Source organism: Microplitis mediator, chromosome 2 (assembly GCF_029852145.1).
Source record: "Microplitis mediator isolate UGA2020A chromosome 2, iyMicMedi2.1, whole genome shotgun sequence".
NCBI lineage: Eukaryota > Metazoa > Arthropoda > Insecta > Hymenoptera > Braconidae > Microplitis > Microplitis mediator.
In genome coordinates this window covers 25,120,196-25,137,822 of record NC_079970.1, presented here as the reverse complement: position 1 = coordinate 25,137,822, position 17,627 = coordinate 25,120,196, and the positions used below count along the sequence as shown (strand labels likewise).

At 32.5% G+C, this 17,627-nt stretch overlaps 1 protein-coding gene across 2 annotated transcripts in view; it reads right to left on the bottom strand.

The window, feature by feature from the left end:
• LOC130678752 (acetylcholine receptor subunit alpha-type acr-16-like) overlaps positions 1-17,627 on the bottom strand; it is a 171,817-nt gene that overhangs the window by 105,646 nt on the left and 48,544 nt on the right. For both annotated transcript variants that reach the window (XM_057486195.1, XM_057486197.1), the window contains exons 2-3: positions 13,475-13,614; positions 10,171-10,215 (exon numbers count right to left, since the gene is read on the bottom strand). In XM_057486195.1, coding sequence (XP_057342178.1) covers positions 10,171-10,215; positions 13,475-13,614 — 185 coding nt within the window. The remainder of the gene's footprint in view (positions 1-10,170; positions 10,216-13,474; positions 13,615-17,627) is intronic.

Below are 17,627 nucleotides of genomic sequence, written 5' to 3'. Positions count from 1 at the left end.
GAGAAAGGAAAAAAGATAATATGAAAATGGTTCGCAGTGTGCGGGAGAAGGTCTTGCAGAAGAGGTTACACGAGGAAAAAAGTAGACAAACAGAAAAATATATAAAGCCTTCGGCTGTGTGAGGACTCAATGAAGGCGAGAAGAAGTGGGACGCGGAAAGGGTTAAAAAGAGGATGAAACAGGTGCGCACCAGCGTGGGCGAATGAATGCACTTTGCTCAGATTATATCGGAGCTCTATATACTGGATAATGCTTTGTTTTTTTTTTATTTTTATTTTCTATTTCATCTTATTTTATTTTCGCAATGTTGATTTCTTTGTTTTGTACCACTGGGTTGCATTTGCCCGGATAGTTGTGTACTCTGGCTTCACCGGGTTTGAATCGCCAGCAATGCAGTCCGGCATTTATAACAGTTGTCTCGAATGGCATTAGCTTTGCAGGCTTTGCTGAACGTAGACGCAATTCGATTACCCCGAGTGGACGTGTACGTTCGTTCTCCGACAAAGTCCCTGGGGATATTCCGTCGAGACGCCTGCTGGCGAGTAAATCAGATGTCGTTACGTCAATGATGTATCGTCTACAGTTTGAATAGAATTGTAACACGTAAATAAACCGTTCAATCCTGATTATTATTATCATCTTGACGGCAAATTTTATTGCGGTTCAGCAAAGGTCAATTTGTTCATAACTTTTTGCGTCAGTGTACACGAAAATATTTAAATTCAAACTCTGAGCAAACGCGAGTATAATTATTTGGCTAAAAAAAACATCAGCATGGAAAGTTATTTTTTATTTAAAATTAAAATAACCAGAGTTGCTATCATGATATGGCTATACGTTGGGTGTCATTTGTTTTTCTATTAACGCATCAATCATTTCGTACTGAATCAACACGAAACCGAGTGACGGGAAACAGAGTCCGACAAACCGCGATATTCAAAATTTATCTCATAGCTGCTCTGACACAGACGCAGTTGTTGTTTTTTTGTTCCTTCATTTTTTCATTTCTCGTGGTCTGGTCATCGCGGTAGTAGTTTTTAAAAAAGCAGTTGCTTAAAATACCCCAGGCGTACTTTTTCATTCTGGCGCCTCGTTAGACTTTGATAACACCGGGATAATGAGTTTTTCACGTTATCTGGCTCTTGAGCCATCATCCATAAGAATATAGAAATTTTTTTCGTTTAAAGTTTTATTACACTTCTGTGCTGCTAAAAATTTTTGCTTCCTGTTTACTTTTTAAATTCAAATAAAATAAAATCGACAGCTAAATATTTTTATTGTCACGTTATATTATATATATCCACGCGATAGTACGCACCCTAAAACACATGAGAAACCACTACTTTCTATGCCTCGTTCAAAAAAAAAAATTTTTTTAATTGATGGCAGCATAAATTCGCGAAAATTCGCTGAATTTCGAAATTAGGTAAACTTGGAGCAAATTGACGGGCCTCGTCACTCACTCTAGGACAATGAGTTTTTCATGGTATCTGACTCTTGAGCCATCATCCGTAAGAATATAGAAATGTTTTTCGTTAAAAGTTTTATTACATTTCTGCGCAGTTAAAAATTTTTGCTTCCTGTTTACTTTTTAAATTCAAATAAAACAAAATCGACAGCTAAATATTTTTATTGTCACGTTATATTATATATATCCACGCGATAGTACGCACCCTAAAACACATGAGAAACCACTACTTTCTATGCCTCGTTCAAAAAAAAAAATTTTTTCAATTGATGGCAGCATAAATTCGCGAAAATTCGCTGAATTTCGAAATTAGGTAAACTTGGAGCAAATTGACGGGCCTCGTCACTCACTCTAGGACAATGAGTTTTTCATGGTATCTGACTCTTGAGTCATCATCCGTAAGAATATAGAAATGTTTTTTTTTCGTTAAAAGTTTTATTACATTTCTGCGCAGTTAAAAATTTTTGCTTCCTGTTTACTTTTTAAATTCAAATAAAATAAAATCGACAGCTAAATATTTTTACTGTCACGTTATATTATATATATCCACGCGATAGTACGCACCCTAAAACACATGAGAAACCACTACTTTCTATGCCTCGTTCAAAAAAAAAATTTATTTTCAATTGATGGCAGCATAAATTCGCAAAAATTCGCTGAATTTCGAAATTAGGTAAACTTGGAGCAAATTGACGGGCCTCGTCACTCACTCTAGGACGATGAGTTTTTCATGGTATCTGACTCTTGAGCCATCATCCGTAAGAATATAGAAATGTTTTTTTTTTCGTTAAAAGTTTTATTACATTTCTGCGCAGTTAAAAATTTTTGCTTCCTCTGTTTACTTTTTAAATTCAAATAAAATAAAATCGACAGCTAAATATTTTTATTGTCACGTTATATTATATATATCCACGCGATAGTACGCACCCTAAAACACATGAGAAACCACTACTTTCTATGCCTCGTTCGAAAAAAATTTATTTTTCAATTGATGACAGCATAAATTCGCGAAAGTTCGCTGATTTTCGAAATTAGGTGAACTTGGAGCAAATTGACGGGCCTCGTCACTCACTCTAGGATTATGAGTTTTTCATGGTATATTGAGCCATCATCCATAAGAATATATAAATTTTTTTCGTTAAAAGTTTTATTGCATTTCTGCGCAGTTAAAAATTTTTGCTTCCTCTGTTTACTTTTCAAATTCAAATAAAATAAAATCGACAGCTAAATATTTTTGTTTGTCTTTCAGATGACTCAGAGTAACTACCAGGTTATAAATGTTTATTCAAAATTCAATATTCCCATGACTGTGTATGTATAATTTTTTTTTTTATGTGCTTTTTTTTTTTTTTTTAAGTAAATGTTTGTTTCGCCTGACGCCGTAGAGCAACGCCGGTGTTATAAATTTTGTTGAATGCGGAATGAATGACTATCGATCAACCGGGAGTTTTAAAACCGACCCGAGTTTCGAGCACGTTCAATTATTTATTTTTATTTTTTTTTTTTCCCAATGCATTGTTAAACAGTCACTTTTGTTTTCATGGATAGAATATTAATTTTTATGTTTTTACGCACAAACCCATCATAGTTTATACTTTATGTAACGTCAAAATTGCCCAGCCTTTATTTCAGTATGCAAAAACGTGAGCGTTAAATTTTTTATCCGCGAAAAAAATTTTTTTCTAATTTAAATAAATAATTTAAAGTACAGTTTTGGTAAAAGTTAATTATAACGAGATTTTGGTGAGCAAACGGACAAGATATATTCGAGTGGTAAATTCATTCGTATCCCGAGAGTCATTCAAAACCTGTTGCTGTTGTTACTTGGCTATAAGAGAGACGGAAATTTCCAAGAGAGCGTAACTAGAGTAAGTAAGCAGCTGCTGTAATGTAAAGCCATGTTGAATTCTCATGTGTACTTATATAACATCTCCAGATACCATCGAGAAAAATAAACGAGGGAACGAAAGAGAGAAAAATTTTATACCACTCGACCCGATTTCTTCAGTCTGATAACGAAGGACTGAAACCGATTACTATCTACTGGATCCCGTACCCAACTTCAGCTTTCCTCCTGTCCCGAAAAAAGAACAAAATCGATACACTATCAGTGTGCTTCGAGATTGAATTTCACTATCTAATCTGAGAACACGAGGGACAGAACCAGTGTTTACTTGCTCGCAAAAACGGGGTGATAATTTCATCATTTTTTTTTTTCTTATCTGTATATATTATGTCCTATTTAGTTGACTCTTCCTTCCCTATTTTTTCAAACAACTGTAACTGCTAGCCAGACTATTTTTTCTGTCTACGACACCGAATTAATGCCCCGAAGATTTACGACCTACAAGTGGAGAAAATAATAAGATTAATGTGCTGCTTTCGTGCTTCTGACACGAGCCATCATCAGGCAGAAAAACTTTTAGCGTTTTCTCGCGCTATTTATATTAATAATTTTTTTTTTCCCGTTTAAAAGTCAAATATGGTGGTCTACTTAACAAAAGATTACAAGTTTGTTGGCAAGTTTTACTTAGTACTTTAGAGGCAATAAAAATAAACTCACTAATAAAGCTTTATGAGGGCGTAAAAAAGCAATTTGTGAATGTCTCGGGCATGTGGAGTAATTTAATGTTTTAGAAAGGCAAATATCTTGTGATAAAATTTTATCTACATCTACTAAATCACGGCATGTTATATTAAGTTCGTCAGGTGCACATGAGTGTCTTATGATAATTCCTCAGCATATATAAGCAGTATATATATGAATAGATATAGACACTAAGAAATTCTGTCTCTTGATGCTTTTCCGTTAATACCATTGCCTAAGGATTTTGCGGTAAAACGCTTGCGCTATCGTCGGTATCAGATAACCTGTGGTTTCTCGATTTCATGCTTGTTAGAATCAAAGAATTCCCAGCTCTATATACTGTGCTATTTAAATGCGAGCATCCCTTTTCATGTTTCCATTCAAATTTCGAATGATTAATTAATTTTATTACTGGATATTATTATGAATTTGTGCACAAAAAATTTGTATCTTTTAATAAATGTTTATAAAACTTTTTAGACACTTAATTGTTTAATTTAATCTTTTGTATTAATCCCAAGAATTTACAGTTTAATTGTAACTTATTCTCTTCCTTAACAGTTATAATTACTTGAATTTCTACTCGGGAAATTAAATTACCGCATTATGTAAAAGTAATATCTGAGTTTTGTTAATAATTTCTGGTATTTAGTCTTATGGAAATAATTAAATATCTTTGTTGAGATAAATATTTAAACACTTACACGTAACTCATGCGACCTATGACTTGTTTGTGCGACAAACTGAATAATTAATTTTAGCAAATGGTGACTTTTTTTTTTTTAATTAAAAAATTGTGTTCTGCGGTGGATTTGTTCGTTGGCGATACATGGGGCGAAATGGGGCACTCAGAAAATTTAATTTTTTTTTATTTGACTTGAATGTGACTTTTTTAACTTAGAAATTTAAGTCAACTCAGTCAAATCTAAGACAACGAGTCTTTAATTTGACTTGGTTGGCGTAAATGAGTACTAAGTAAGACAACTAAGTCAAAACCAATGAATTTTCGAATCTTAAAATACAAAAACACATTTGGTTTTGACTTGCTTTTGACTCAGTTGTCTTACTTAGTACCCATTTACGCCAACCAAGTCAAATTAAAGACTCGTTGTCTTTCTAACCCGTACAAAAATGGATTGATCACTCATTGATCACTGACTGATCAATCACTGATCACAGATTGATCAACAACTCATCGTTAATTGATCAATAATTGATCAGTCAGTAATCAACAACAGATCAATAAGAGATCACTTAAAGATCAATAACTGATCACTCTGAGGAGAATAATCTGATAGTGATCAACCAGAGATCAGTTAGAGATAACCCAGTGATCAATCAGCGACAATTTATAGATCACTCGGAGATATCATAAAAATTGTGGTTTTCATTTAAACACTGGACGATTTTTATGCGATTTTCGAATGATCGATAGGTTGTTGCTGATTGATCACTGGGTGATCTCTAACTGATCTCTGGTTGATCACTATCAGATTATTCTCCTCAGAGTGATCAGTTATTGATCTTTAAGTGATCTCTTATTGATCTGTGGTTGATTACTGACTGATCAATTATTGATCAATTAACGATGAGTTGTTGATCAATCCGTGATCGATGATTGATCAGTCAGTGATCAGTCAGTGATCAATCCATTTTTGTACGGGAAGTTATAGAAGTCATATTCAAGTCAAAAGAATTATAGCAGTCAAAATCAAGTTAATTAAGTCGAAAACAAGTCAAATAAGTCAATATTTTTATTACCCGAGATAAAAATCTAGGGAAATTAAGAATTTTAACGAAATAAAAAATATGAAATTGCAACCCATGAGTTATTTTGTTTGAAAAATTTTATTTTTTATGAAAATTACTAAATAACGATGACGAATTTGTTAAAATAGATAAAAATGAAAAGCGTACGGTGACTAAAGTCCATAAAAATAAATTACTGCGCGGATACTCCATCATGCCCCGGTTTTTCTACTTACATTAGTTATTTGTGACTGGTAAAAAATTTGAATAATTAAATGCAGTAAATGATAAATTATTTTTTTTTACAACGAACCCCCGTAAAAAAAGTCGAATTTTTTTGCACTCATTTAAAATGAACATTCTCTTTTATTAACTTAAAAAAAAAAAAAAAAAATGTGACATCCGTATGATAATGACCTCTGATTTTTTTTGTCGCTCGAAATGTCAAAGTAAAAGTATAAAATTGTTCAAAGAAAAAAATTCGAAGACCTGGTTAAAAATACCCGAGGCGATTGTACGATTTTGCTAGTACACATTCTCTATCTTTTTTTATTCATTTTATTTCCTTTATTTTGGACTTTTCCTGCACTCAGACTCTTCACGTCTGCGTGGGTGAAAATCAGCCTCAAGGATATGACACCCAGTGGGTAATTTTCCAACTGTGAGATTACTTTTTTTTTAAAACATTCCCTGTTTATTTTCAGTTACTTTTATTTTCCCTCGTTTAGTTATTTCTCTGACTTTTACCAGTGTCTAGAATAAAAAACGCCGCTTGCTAACAAACAGACATTTTGAAAATAAAAAAAAATAAAATTTATCGTTATGTGATCAAGTTTTCTAAAATAAAATAGAACAGAATAAATAATTAACGAATAATTAAAGTGTAGAGTAATTTTCAGTGTTTGTTTAAACCCAATAATGCCGGTCTGTTTACAATCGAGATAATGAAAATTGGAATTTTTGAATTGTATTGAAAGCTCAGCTAACTCAATTACTCTTGGGATTGTTGACGGATGACCGTTAAAAAACTAAAGCTAAACGAAAAATAACACGTATGAATTTCTCGATGCATTACTGATTGAATTGCGGATTATTAAAAAAAAAAAGACTGAAAGTCAGTGGCTTATTTATTTTACGATATTCGTAAAAAATAGATTCACCCTCGTTGAAAGCTATTCTTTTACAGTCCTTTGTAATTTGTAACTGCAGCAGCTTGTAAATTAATCTGCATGGGTTCATTTGAGCTTTTTTTTTTATTCAAGTGACTCCGAAATTTAATCATCAAACTAAAATATTTCATTGTCTGTGAAAAAAATTTTTTAACAAAAGCTGACGAGCGAAAAATATAATAACTCTGTTTTCATAAAATTCAATCAATTGGTATTTAAATTTATTGTGTATTTAATCAGCGCATGAGTACTCTCATATCGAATTTTATTTTGTTTTATTTTATAAAAACTCATATGTTTCGCGTAATTCAATATTTTTTCATTTTTATCTACTCTTGACATGCTTAGCTCGATAAATATTTCAGTTTTTAATCTTTATTAACTTCAATTGCTCCAAAATTTCATGTGTCAACGTTATGAATTTTAATTGTTCGGTGGAGTACTCGGTGTTAGTTATTTTTTTATGATTAAAAATACCGCGAGTATTAATAGTGCATTACGCACCTAGGGAGAAAAGTGGAACATTGCAATTTGCGTACTACTGAAGTCCGAGTGAATATTTTTTGTAGTTTTCCCAGTAGCAGGAACGACGGAATTAGAGAAAAATGTAACTAGTTAGTGATGAAATTTACAGGAGTGTTAATATTTCGTGAGGTGAAATTGTGAAAAGATGTAAAAACTAGAGGCTGTAGAATGCATTTGCTCGACACTAAAACATGACTCGAACACGATATTCTCTTTATCTCTAACCCTTGAATGTTACGACACGTCTTCCTGTTCAACTTCATACGTTTTAGTATAAGCAAAGTCTGATATCGCAATTCACGTACCAGCCAACGAACGGCGGAACGAACGAACGAACGTGATGACAGTAAAGGAAAAAAATAAATAACTAGGAAATTCAAATGAAAAGCTTCATCTTATACTTTGTAGAACGTAAAAATAAAATTTTTCATACCATGTTCATTATTATTATTATTATTAATATTTATTCACGTCACTTCCTGGTGACTGAAAAAATTTAAATAAAAGTTGCCATTTCGTTTTTACATAAATGCCAAAATATTTTTTTAAATTTGTACATAAATAATAAAGACACTACGGGAAAATACGCATTTTATATCATGATACCATTGAATTTTTTATTTTTCACTCACGTTCGAGATAAAAAATAAATAGACAATTTGCATCAAAAATTTTTAAAAAATGGGGAGCTACCGAAAATTAAAAAAATTTATTTTTGTTAGAAATTTAATCTGTAACATAATTTTATAGGAAAGATCCCGAGTCAAAATTTTAGACGTAAATTGAACGTTTTCAACGTTTTAAACGTAAATTAAACTTTTTAACGTTTTGAACGTAAATTAAACGTTTTGAACGTAAATTGAACGTTCTGAACGTTTTGAACGTAAATTGAACGTTCTGAACGTTTTGAACGTTTTTAACGTTTTGAACGTAAATTAAACTTTTTTAACGTTTTGAACGTGAATTGAACGTTTTGGACATCAAAAACTCAATTTGACAGCTTTTAACTGATTCAAAACGTAGATTGGAGTATCATAAATTGAAAACGTAACTAAGGCTATTTATACTTCCAATAAGAAAACATAAGCATATACCAAAAAATTTTTTCTATCGATTTTGTACTCGTGGATTATAATCACGCCAATTCCCTAAAAATTTTGTCCTCCGCCTTTCTGGCTCTTAAGTAAAAAAATTCGTATTTTGAAAAAAAAATTTTTTTAGTTTCATACTTCTATCTAACTATTATATCTTTTCATATATTATGATATCAAGGTTATGAAAATTGTGATTACAAATATTGAAGTAAATAAATTTATGTTGTCATTAAACTAAAATCATAACTTAGAAATCACCAATTTTTTACGAACCAAAATACAAAAAAATCGTTCAATTTACTTTCAAAACTTTAAAAACGTTCAATTTACGTTTAAAACGTTAAGAACGTTCAACTTACGTCATATATTTTGACTCGGGCGATGTTCGAAGAATATATAAAATATTAATAACTGAATCGTCTTGAATTAAACCGTCGACATATAAATAAAATAACGATTAATTGAATGAGATTTTAACAAAACCATTATCTGTTAAATGAAATTAATTAAACGGCTATTCGGTGAATGTATATCCGCAAGTAAAGGCGGTTCTCTCAATTATAAATAGATAAATAACTAACGCTTGTTGCTCTGTGCTAATAACAGCAGGAACTGGGATCGATACGGGGTCAAACGCTCAGGGAATCAGAAGTGAATAGACAGGAAGTTTAAATTCGACTACAAATAAATATCCTGCTCGTGAGCCGAAACTTAAGATAAACATCCACGTCAGACCTATTACAGATACAAACACATCCAGCCAGAGCTAAGACAGTAATTGGCTTAAGATGAACGTTAGGAGAACGATCCAATGGCGTCTTCGTCCCTGAGGTAAACCAACTAGACACGGGTACAATTCCCTTTCGATCTGCGTATTGTTTGAGGTCCTGAGTCCTTCCCCTCTCCGTCTTCATTCATCGCGAATCTCTCTCTCTCTCTCTCGATTTGAATGCATCGATTGTAACCTCAAAACGTCAGTTCTGGGTACTAGCCAATCGTACGGCATCTATGTCTTAGTCTTTGCCCATTTCTTTGTCTTCCATTCAACTCTCCTGTCTTTTATAACGCGAATACGATCTTGTCACAAGACATTCCAATTTTCCTCTCATCTATTCTTTTCATCCCTTTCAGAGTATGGCAAAGAAAAAAAAAACATTAAGAAAAATCTCAAGAGTTCACTTCAACTCTCGTATCTTTGATTTTACCGATCGTTTTATTATTCTAGACGTGTGACACCAACACTCCACTCGTTTCTACTTTTACGACTTGGAAGCGGGTAAAAAATGAATAAAGAGGAAAAAAAAAGTTACAGCGGAGTTTCGGAAAAGTTTTTTTTTGCATAAAAAATTAGAAATAAATTAACGGTGGTTGGAAAATTAGGGAGATAAAATATATACCAGAGATAGAGAATTTTTCGCGCTTCGCGATCGTAACGATGCTTGAAAACGGTAAAAAGTTTGCGCTGCTATTCTATTACTACTTTTTGCTAATGCTTACAGAGTATATATAAAAAGCGGTTGGTAATTATTCGATATTATTTTAAAAATGCATGCAACAGATGGATGAATAATCACTTACCAACTTCAGCCATGCATTGGTTGTGAGAATCTGGTTCTTTTCATCCTGAAAAATAAAAATAAAAAATTATTTTAATTGAGGCCACGTTTCTTCGATAATATTTTCGTAATTTTGATTCTGATTGCCAATGATCGATACTCGAAATTTGAATACTGACTTCATTCAAGGGGTAACGGTAACCGATTTTCAATTCAATTTAATTTCCGGATAAACATTGGAAACCTAAAATGGAGAGTCTTCAGCGTTTTTTGAAACCTTAATAGAAGGCTAGAAATTTCGTATTTTCAAAAATTCTAATTCGTCTCCGAGAAAAATTGTTTTAAAATTCTCAATTACTCTGCGAGCGCAACAAAGACAGTAACGTTTATTTTTCTGAGTGTGAGAAAGAGGTCCGGTACCGTATCCCCTTCATAATAGAAAAATTTTGAATGAAGAGATCGCAAATGATAAGTATATATATTTTGACATAACTTTGAAAACCGTTGACCTGGGAAAATATCAAGTGAAAGCAATAATGCGAGCAGTAGAGCACCCGAAAGTAATTGCTTGAAGCGATTTACGTGGCACTGAAAGGGAAGAGATTTAAAGGAAAATTACACGGAAAACGTCAGCAATTATTAAAATCCAACGACGTTGTTTGTTTGTATCAAAGAATTTTATTTGTTTCTTTCTCTCTGGTAATGCGATCTGCTGGGGATAAAATAAAACGATAAAAAAGTGCGTCTTGACCTGATAAAATTTCAAAGCACACTCGGCAGCTCCAATGCTCAACAATATTCAGCAACAAAATACAACTAAAGAGAAAAATAAACAAAAGAATGAGCGAGGGAAAAAAGTAGACGGGTAAAAATTGCTATAAGGAAAATACCGAGTTGTGAGATATAAAGAACCGTCCTCATCTTGGCGTAAAAAAGACGTACGGACAAGGTGAATGTGGTACTGATGGGGGTACGGCGGTGGTGATATAAAAATGTAAAATTTCCATTTCAAAGAGAAACAGATGCATCACATTTTTGTTCTTTTCTGTGCTTGCGACCTGTGCTTCTGCTGCTGCCTTTATATCCTTTTACCTATTTTTTTTTTTTAATATATATTTTTTTGCACCTTCAACCATTGATATTTTAATCAACCATACAATATTGTCGTTTTAATATTTCATATAGAAATGTAACATCTCTGTGACACTTAATTTTCTTCACAGCAATTTAAATCATGAGGGAATAGAATTTTAGTGGAGGAGGAAAACATGTTAATTATTTGGGTCCATTAAAATTTATAAATAATTGAGAGAGTTGATATTGTTTGAGGGTCTTTAAAATTTATATAACGTGTCCAAAAAGCAATGCCAATATAGAAAAAAGTTCAGCGTAACAATTAAATATTTCAAAAGTCGTTTGGGTCATCCGCAAAGTTGAGCGGAGTTTTGAAAAGCGAAATGAGACTCTGGAGAGGAAGAGAAAAGGAGAGGAGTAAACGCCGGATGGCAAAACGACGACATGGTTTCCCATCTGGTTGAACGGCATTTGAAACCTTCGCTTCCTATATAGTTCCTCACGTCGACTGGGAAAACTTTTGATCTAAGCGCCGTGGAAACTAATAGCTTAAGTTTTTTATTTTTACTCATTTCAATGGAAAGTTAAAAGGTGAAAAAGTGGGTCGTGGAAGACATTGGTACTGCTTTGATCGGCCATTTTCTTATTCTTCAGAATCTCTTGCTCGCGTGACTCTTTTCTTCAATCTCTTTCATCTTTTTATCGTCGCGATTTTTTTAAATTATCACTTCTTATAATGGAAAAGTTTAACAGATCTGATTACATGATAAATTTCAAGACAAGTCAACCACTTGCGAAAATTACTTTTGATCATTCTTCTTTATGATTAATATTCTACATGTCAGTTACTTTTTCTGATTGCAAATCAATAAATTTTGACAAACTTTTCTACTAAAGTATAGTCGATAAAATTTTTAACTCATAAATTAGTTGCAGCCAAATTATTTTTTACATGACTTACACATGAGCAACAAAATTTTATTTTTCTTTACTAATAACTTTTATTCAGCAGAATTTTAAAATTTTGAATAAATTAATTTTTTAAATTTATTACAGAATTATCGTTATTTCAAATTTTTTGATCCTCTATTCAAAAAAAATCACAGAAGTCTATTGATTATAAGTTTTCATTTGATTCCCGACTTGAAATTTTTTTTTCCTTTCAAATAAATTTCAACACAAACTGGACAGAAAAATTTGGAATTCCCTCGTTTTGAAAAATCTATTTTATTATTACGCCAAATTTCACAATAATCATCAAAATATGCAATTAATATTTGAAATAAGACATCCGGGAGCTTGAAATAAGTGTTCTATTATGGGCACAGTGGAAATAAAGACGTTTAGGATAAATGTATATAATTTCAGTAAGAAAAATTGAAAAAATATAAAATTTTGATTTTTGTGAGTAAATTCAATGTATAACAGAAAGGAACTGACAGAAAGTAGTGGTAGTGTAGTCCGGAAATCGAACCCAGGTCTTTTGATATCGCGTCAACTGTTCTGACATAAAAATTTAATAAGGTCATCTATGCCAAAAATATAATACTAACAACAATATGACCATGCGCAATGCAAAACGTACTACAAAAAATTGATATATTATAATAATATATATTTTATAAAGTAAAATGTCAACAGATGTGTTAAAAAACACTTTGACACACGTTCGCAATATCTTATCTGATAGTTTATCCGGAGTGAAAAGTGTATAAGAAGAAGTAAAGACAATAATACTGCTGAGTTTGAAAAAATTTATCATAATCCACGGTTTAGCATAATCCATTCTCAATTTATGTTAATCAGTGGCAATCTCTGTACTCTCTGTTATAGCCTAGTATATATTCACTCTTATATTTTCCTTTCACCAGCATGTTTAAAAAATGAATTCAAAACTTTCGCGGATGAACGATAAACTCTATGCACAACTAACTATCCATAGATATAGATAAACGTTGATATATATTATATATATATATTGATCAAAGTATTTCTAAGTTATCGGTGCTGAAAGTTTCTGACCAATTCAATATTTCGCAGTGACTCAAAACGACATGGTCTTGAACTACACGAAACTTTGGTAAACTAAGATGGAATAGAATATCTTGATGAAAATACAGTTGAAATCTGATATTGCGATACCGCAATAACTTTACAAAGTGATAACTACCAAGTCGAAATAATTGCACAATAATAATTAGGATACCGTAAGTTATATTAAACTTAACAGTTCTAGTAAGAATAAAACTTACCACGTCAATTATTTGTTGAAGTGTTATACCAAATTTGACTTCCAGCGCCTCGCTTTCATTCGCGACCGGTCGTTCCAGAGTATTGTATTTATCCAAGAGGTCTTTTAGCAATCTTCTTTCATTAGCTCCACAATTGCTTTCTGAAACAGTCATAAATGTACGATATAATTTTATTATTTTTTGATAACTATAGGGGAGAGGGGGGTAGAGTGGGCCCCTTAAGGAAAATACTTATATTATAATTCATTTTCTTTAACGCGTTTACTTCTTTTTAGACCCTTGATACTTATTTTCACTTCATTGTGCTGCGTCAATTAAAATTGAAAAATCGAAAATTAGGGGCAAAGTGGCCCGTGTAAAAAAAATTAGTTCCAAAAAAATTCCAAAAAAGTTCCACAAGTGGAACTTCTAAACATGAGACGGATAAGAACTTCGAATGGAACTTTTTTGGAACGTTAGTAATTTTGATGGTAAACAAAAGTTTTTATGAGCAAATTTAGAGTCAAAAAAGGACGTTCTTGGAACTTTTATGAAATTTTTGAATTATTTTGGATTGTTTCTGGAACGTCTGTAATTTACAAAAGATGCGAAAGTAGTGATTTTGGAATGTTGTGGAATGCCTTTTTTAATCCATAAAAAAAGGTCAAAAGTAGTGATTCTGGAACTTTTTTGGAATGTCTATATAAAATTCCAAAAAAGTTCCAAGAACGTCCTTTTTTGACTCTAAATTTGCTCATAAAAGCTTTTGTTTACCATCAAAATTACTAACGTTCCAAAAAAGTTCCATTCGAAGTTCTAATCTGTCTTATGTTTAGAAGTTCCACATGTAGAACTTTTTTGGAATCTTTTTGGAACGAATTTTTTTTACACGGGGGGCCCTCCAAAAAATTTCGGATTTAATATTTTTTATTCTTTACACGTGTGATAATTGCAAATAGCTATAAAACAATTGTATTTTAATAATATAAAAGTCATTTTAATAGTCTGCTGCGATATAACTTTAAAACGTTATTTTATTATCTTTAACTTTCTTAATGAATTATATTTAAGAGAGTGTACCAGGTGATTTTCAAATGAACCGTTTTCACAGGTAAAGACCCAAATTATTAAACAAAATATGTCATTCGATGCGTAAACTCATTATTTGTCGAATGAAATGTTTCTCGTTTGGAAATTGCAGTTTATATCTGAGAACGGCTCATTTGAAATTTCCATTTGCTAATGTAAGTGCAACAAGGACAGTTCCGTTCGTTCACATGTGTGTGAGAAAGAGAATAGATGGCACATCCTCTTAATGAACAGTTTTGGTGGTCTATTTTAGCCCTCATTACATAAGAAATTTCGATAAGCTTATTATCCGTCCAAATTTATTGACGTATAGAAAATTTTGAGGGGTCCACTTTGTTTCCATATTTTCTGAAGTTTTGAGAATTTTAAGGGGCCTACTTTGCCCCCTCCTCCCCTATAAATTGAATTCTCAAAATTTTTATGTTTTCCAAACAGAAAAAAAGATTTCTTGGCGCAAAAAATTTTTACTTACCCTAGGAAATTTTTTTGGGACGAGAAAAAATTTTCTCGAGCCAAGAAATCCTTTTTTTCTGCATACAAGTGCTCAGTTTCAAATTTTTTTGTACAACTTTTGAAAAAAAGTTTTCAGTGCAACGAAAATAATAGAATAATTTTAATCACGGTTAATTGTATGGAATGTTATCATTGTAATTAAGCGATTTCGGAAATTTTCTGCATGAAAAGTTTGAGTGTAGAAAAAAAAATGATTTAGACAAATAATTAACGGGTTTGCTTTTGCTCTTTCGCCCAATGCTGGTATAGCAGTATCGCATTACATTAATCCCCAATAATTTGGACGGGCGCCATAAACCAGTCACTTTAATATACCGTCAAACCAAATTGTGGCTCATGTACGTGCTGTGAAACCAACTTGAGACTCTAGCTGTGGTGCTGAATGTGAAATGCAACAGGACTGTATATATCGGGAGAATAATAGACGTCATGCTCTGCATTTTCTAACATTCAAAAGCTCGAAATTTGTGGATTTGTAGGAGAGCACTCAGCTCAACTATTTTTTACATTCAATATTTATCATCTTAAACAACGAGCTCACTCTCCGGAAATAATATCCCAATGCTTTTAACGTTGGTTGAATGAAAATAAAATCACTTAGGGGTGGCATAAATATTTAATAAAAATAAATTTAAAAATGTTTAAACTTCCTCGTTTAGAAAATTGAAGAAAGTGATAAAAAATCGGTTACTTGGCGTAATCAAAATTTATATTTCACTGTCGGGGGATTAAGTTTTGTATTTTATACTCTCTTTGCTCAGGAATTTATTCATAGTCGATAATTACTTGGGACGTCGGAACTTATATTACTTTATCCCCCTTGGCTCGTTCCCTGACCGAGTTCGTAACTTGTCCAGAGTATCATGGAACCTCCCAGCCAAGGATGCAGGCAAGAGTAGATGCAAACAAAATAAAAATAAAATAAATAAATCAATAAGTCCATTCCTAAGGGTATTGGAATTTCAGGCGTCGTACATAACACTCGGCGAATTGTCATCCTTCAACTCTAAACCAGAACTCGAATTTAAAATGGCACTTTTATTTAAAACTATTCCCACGGACCAGCGAGTCCTCTGTCTCTACTCACTTCGCATTTCACACATTCTGAACATTCATTTGGTCAGAATTCAACTCTTTGTACTTGGATATCTAGTTTATTTGTTAATACGTTTTTTTTTAACCCAATTCAAATGTCATATTGCACACGTGAATCCTCAAGAGATGCAATAAAAAATAAATTGACCACTGGGTAAATAGACTTTATGTCCTCGCCAAAAATACATTATTTTTTATATCAATATATTAAATTTATCCAATAAATTGGAAAATATATCGAGCCCATAATCTGGTGAATTGTAACCACATTGTTAAATAAATATATTGGGGAATAAAATAAAATAAATGTGTACTTAGCTGTACATTAAAACTGTAAATTTACCATCTTGAGAATTATTGGGCACTTTATCAAGTACCGTAGGGGGCCATAAAAATTTTAAAGACTAAATCCAACCACGTGTACTTTAATTTTCTACTTTATAATGCAGATTTTTATTTTTTTAACCAACTCAACTACAGGGTAATTGTAAAAAAAAATTAATTTTGTTTCATAAAAAATTGTCTCGATTTTATTTCAAAGGAAAATAAATTTAATGCAAGAAACTTTATTTCTCAGAAAAATGTGTTTGAAATAAAAGTTAAGAAATGAAAGAAAACGCGAAAAGCAGAACAATTGTTAAGTGTCTGGTGTGAATAGAAGACAAAGTAAATTTGCTGTAAAAACTTTCTTTTTCTTTCATTATAAATATACCTACAGTATATGCCGTGTATTGTATATTCATATATATGTATATGTATATATACATATTAGAGAGTATGTAACCTATGAAACGTTTCATGAATGGCAGCTCCTTGGAGTGCGAAATGCGTCGGCGTGTGCACGTGCGCGAGTTTTCCACATCCACCCTACACATCACTACAATAGTGACTCGAGCTGCGCAAGCTTAAAGCATATCAAGCTATTCAGAATCAAGCAAGATAGCAGGAGATGTGGAATGACCTGAATACAACCAAACGACAGAGATGAGATGGCGTGTTGAGAATACACGCAGCGACGCTTCTAACCTCTCCTCGGGTGGTCAAAGGGTGGAAAAAAAAATTCCACTCACCCCTCGGATGTAAACAAGAGAATCCGAGAATGACTTGCGCTATTTAGCCAACCCTTGTCCTCCTATTTTTATGTATTTAATTATTTTAGCTCACGAGGGTCCAAGTGCGTGAAAGGTCATGACCTCGGTGGGATCCAGCCTCAAGAATTAACCGGCGGGTACGCCGTTACTCGGCAGTTTCTGAGCTAACGCTGATGTGGTAACACCAGAGGAAGACTTTACACGCATTTCATTGATCTAAAAAATACCAAGGCGGTACGCACTATAATAAGAACAGCCGCTTCCGCAGTAAACTTTTATAATGTCGTAAACAACCCTCTCGCAGCCCACGAGTCTTTATTCAACTACATTTATTACACGTGTCTCGAAACTTGCTCGTTAAATCATACAAAAATTACTCGACTATC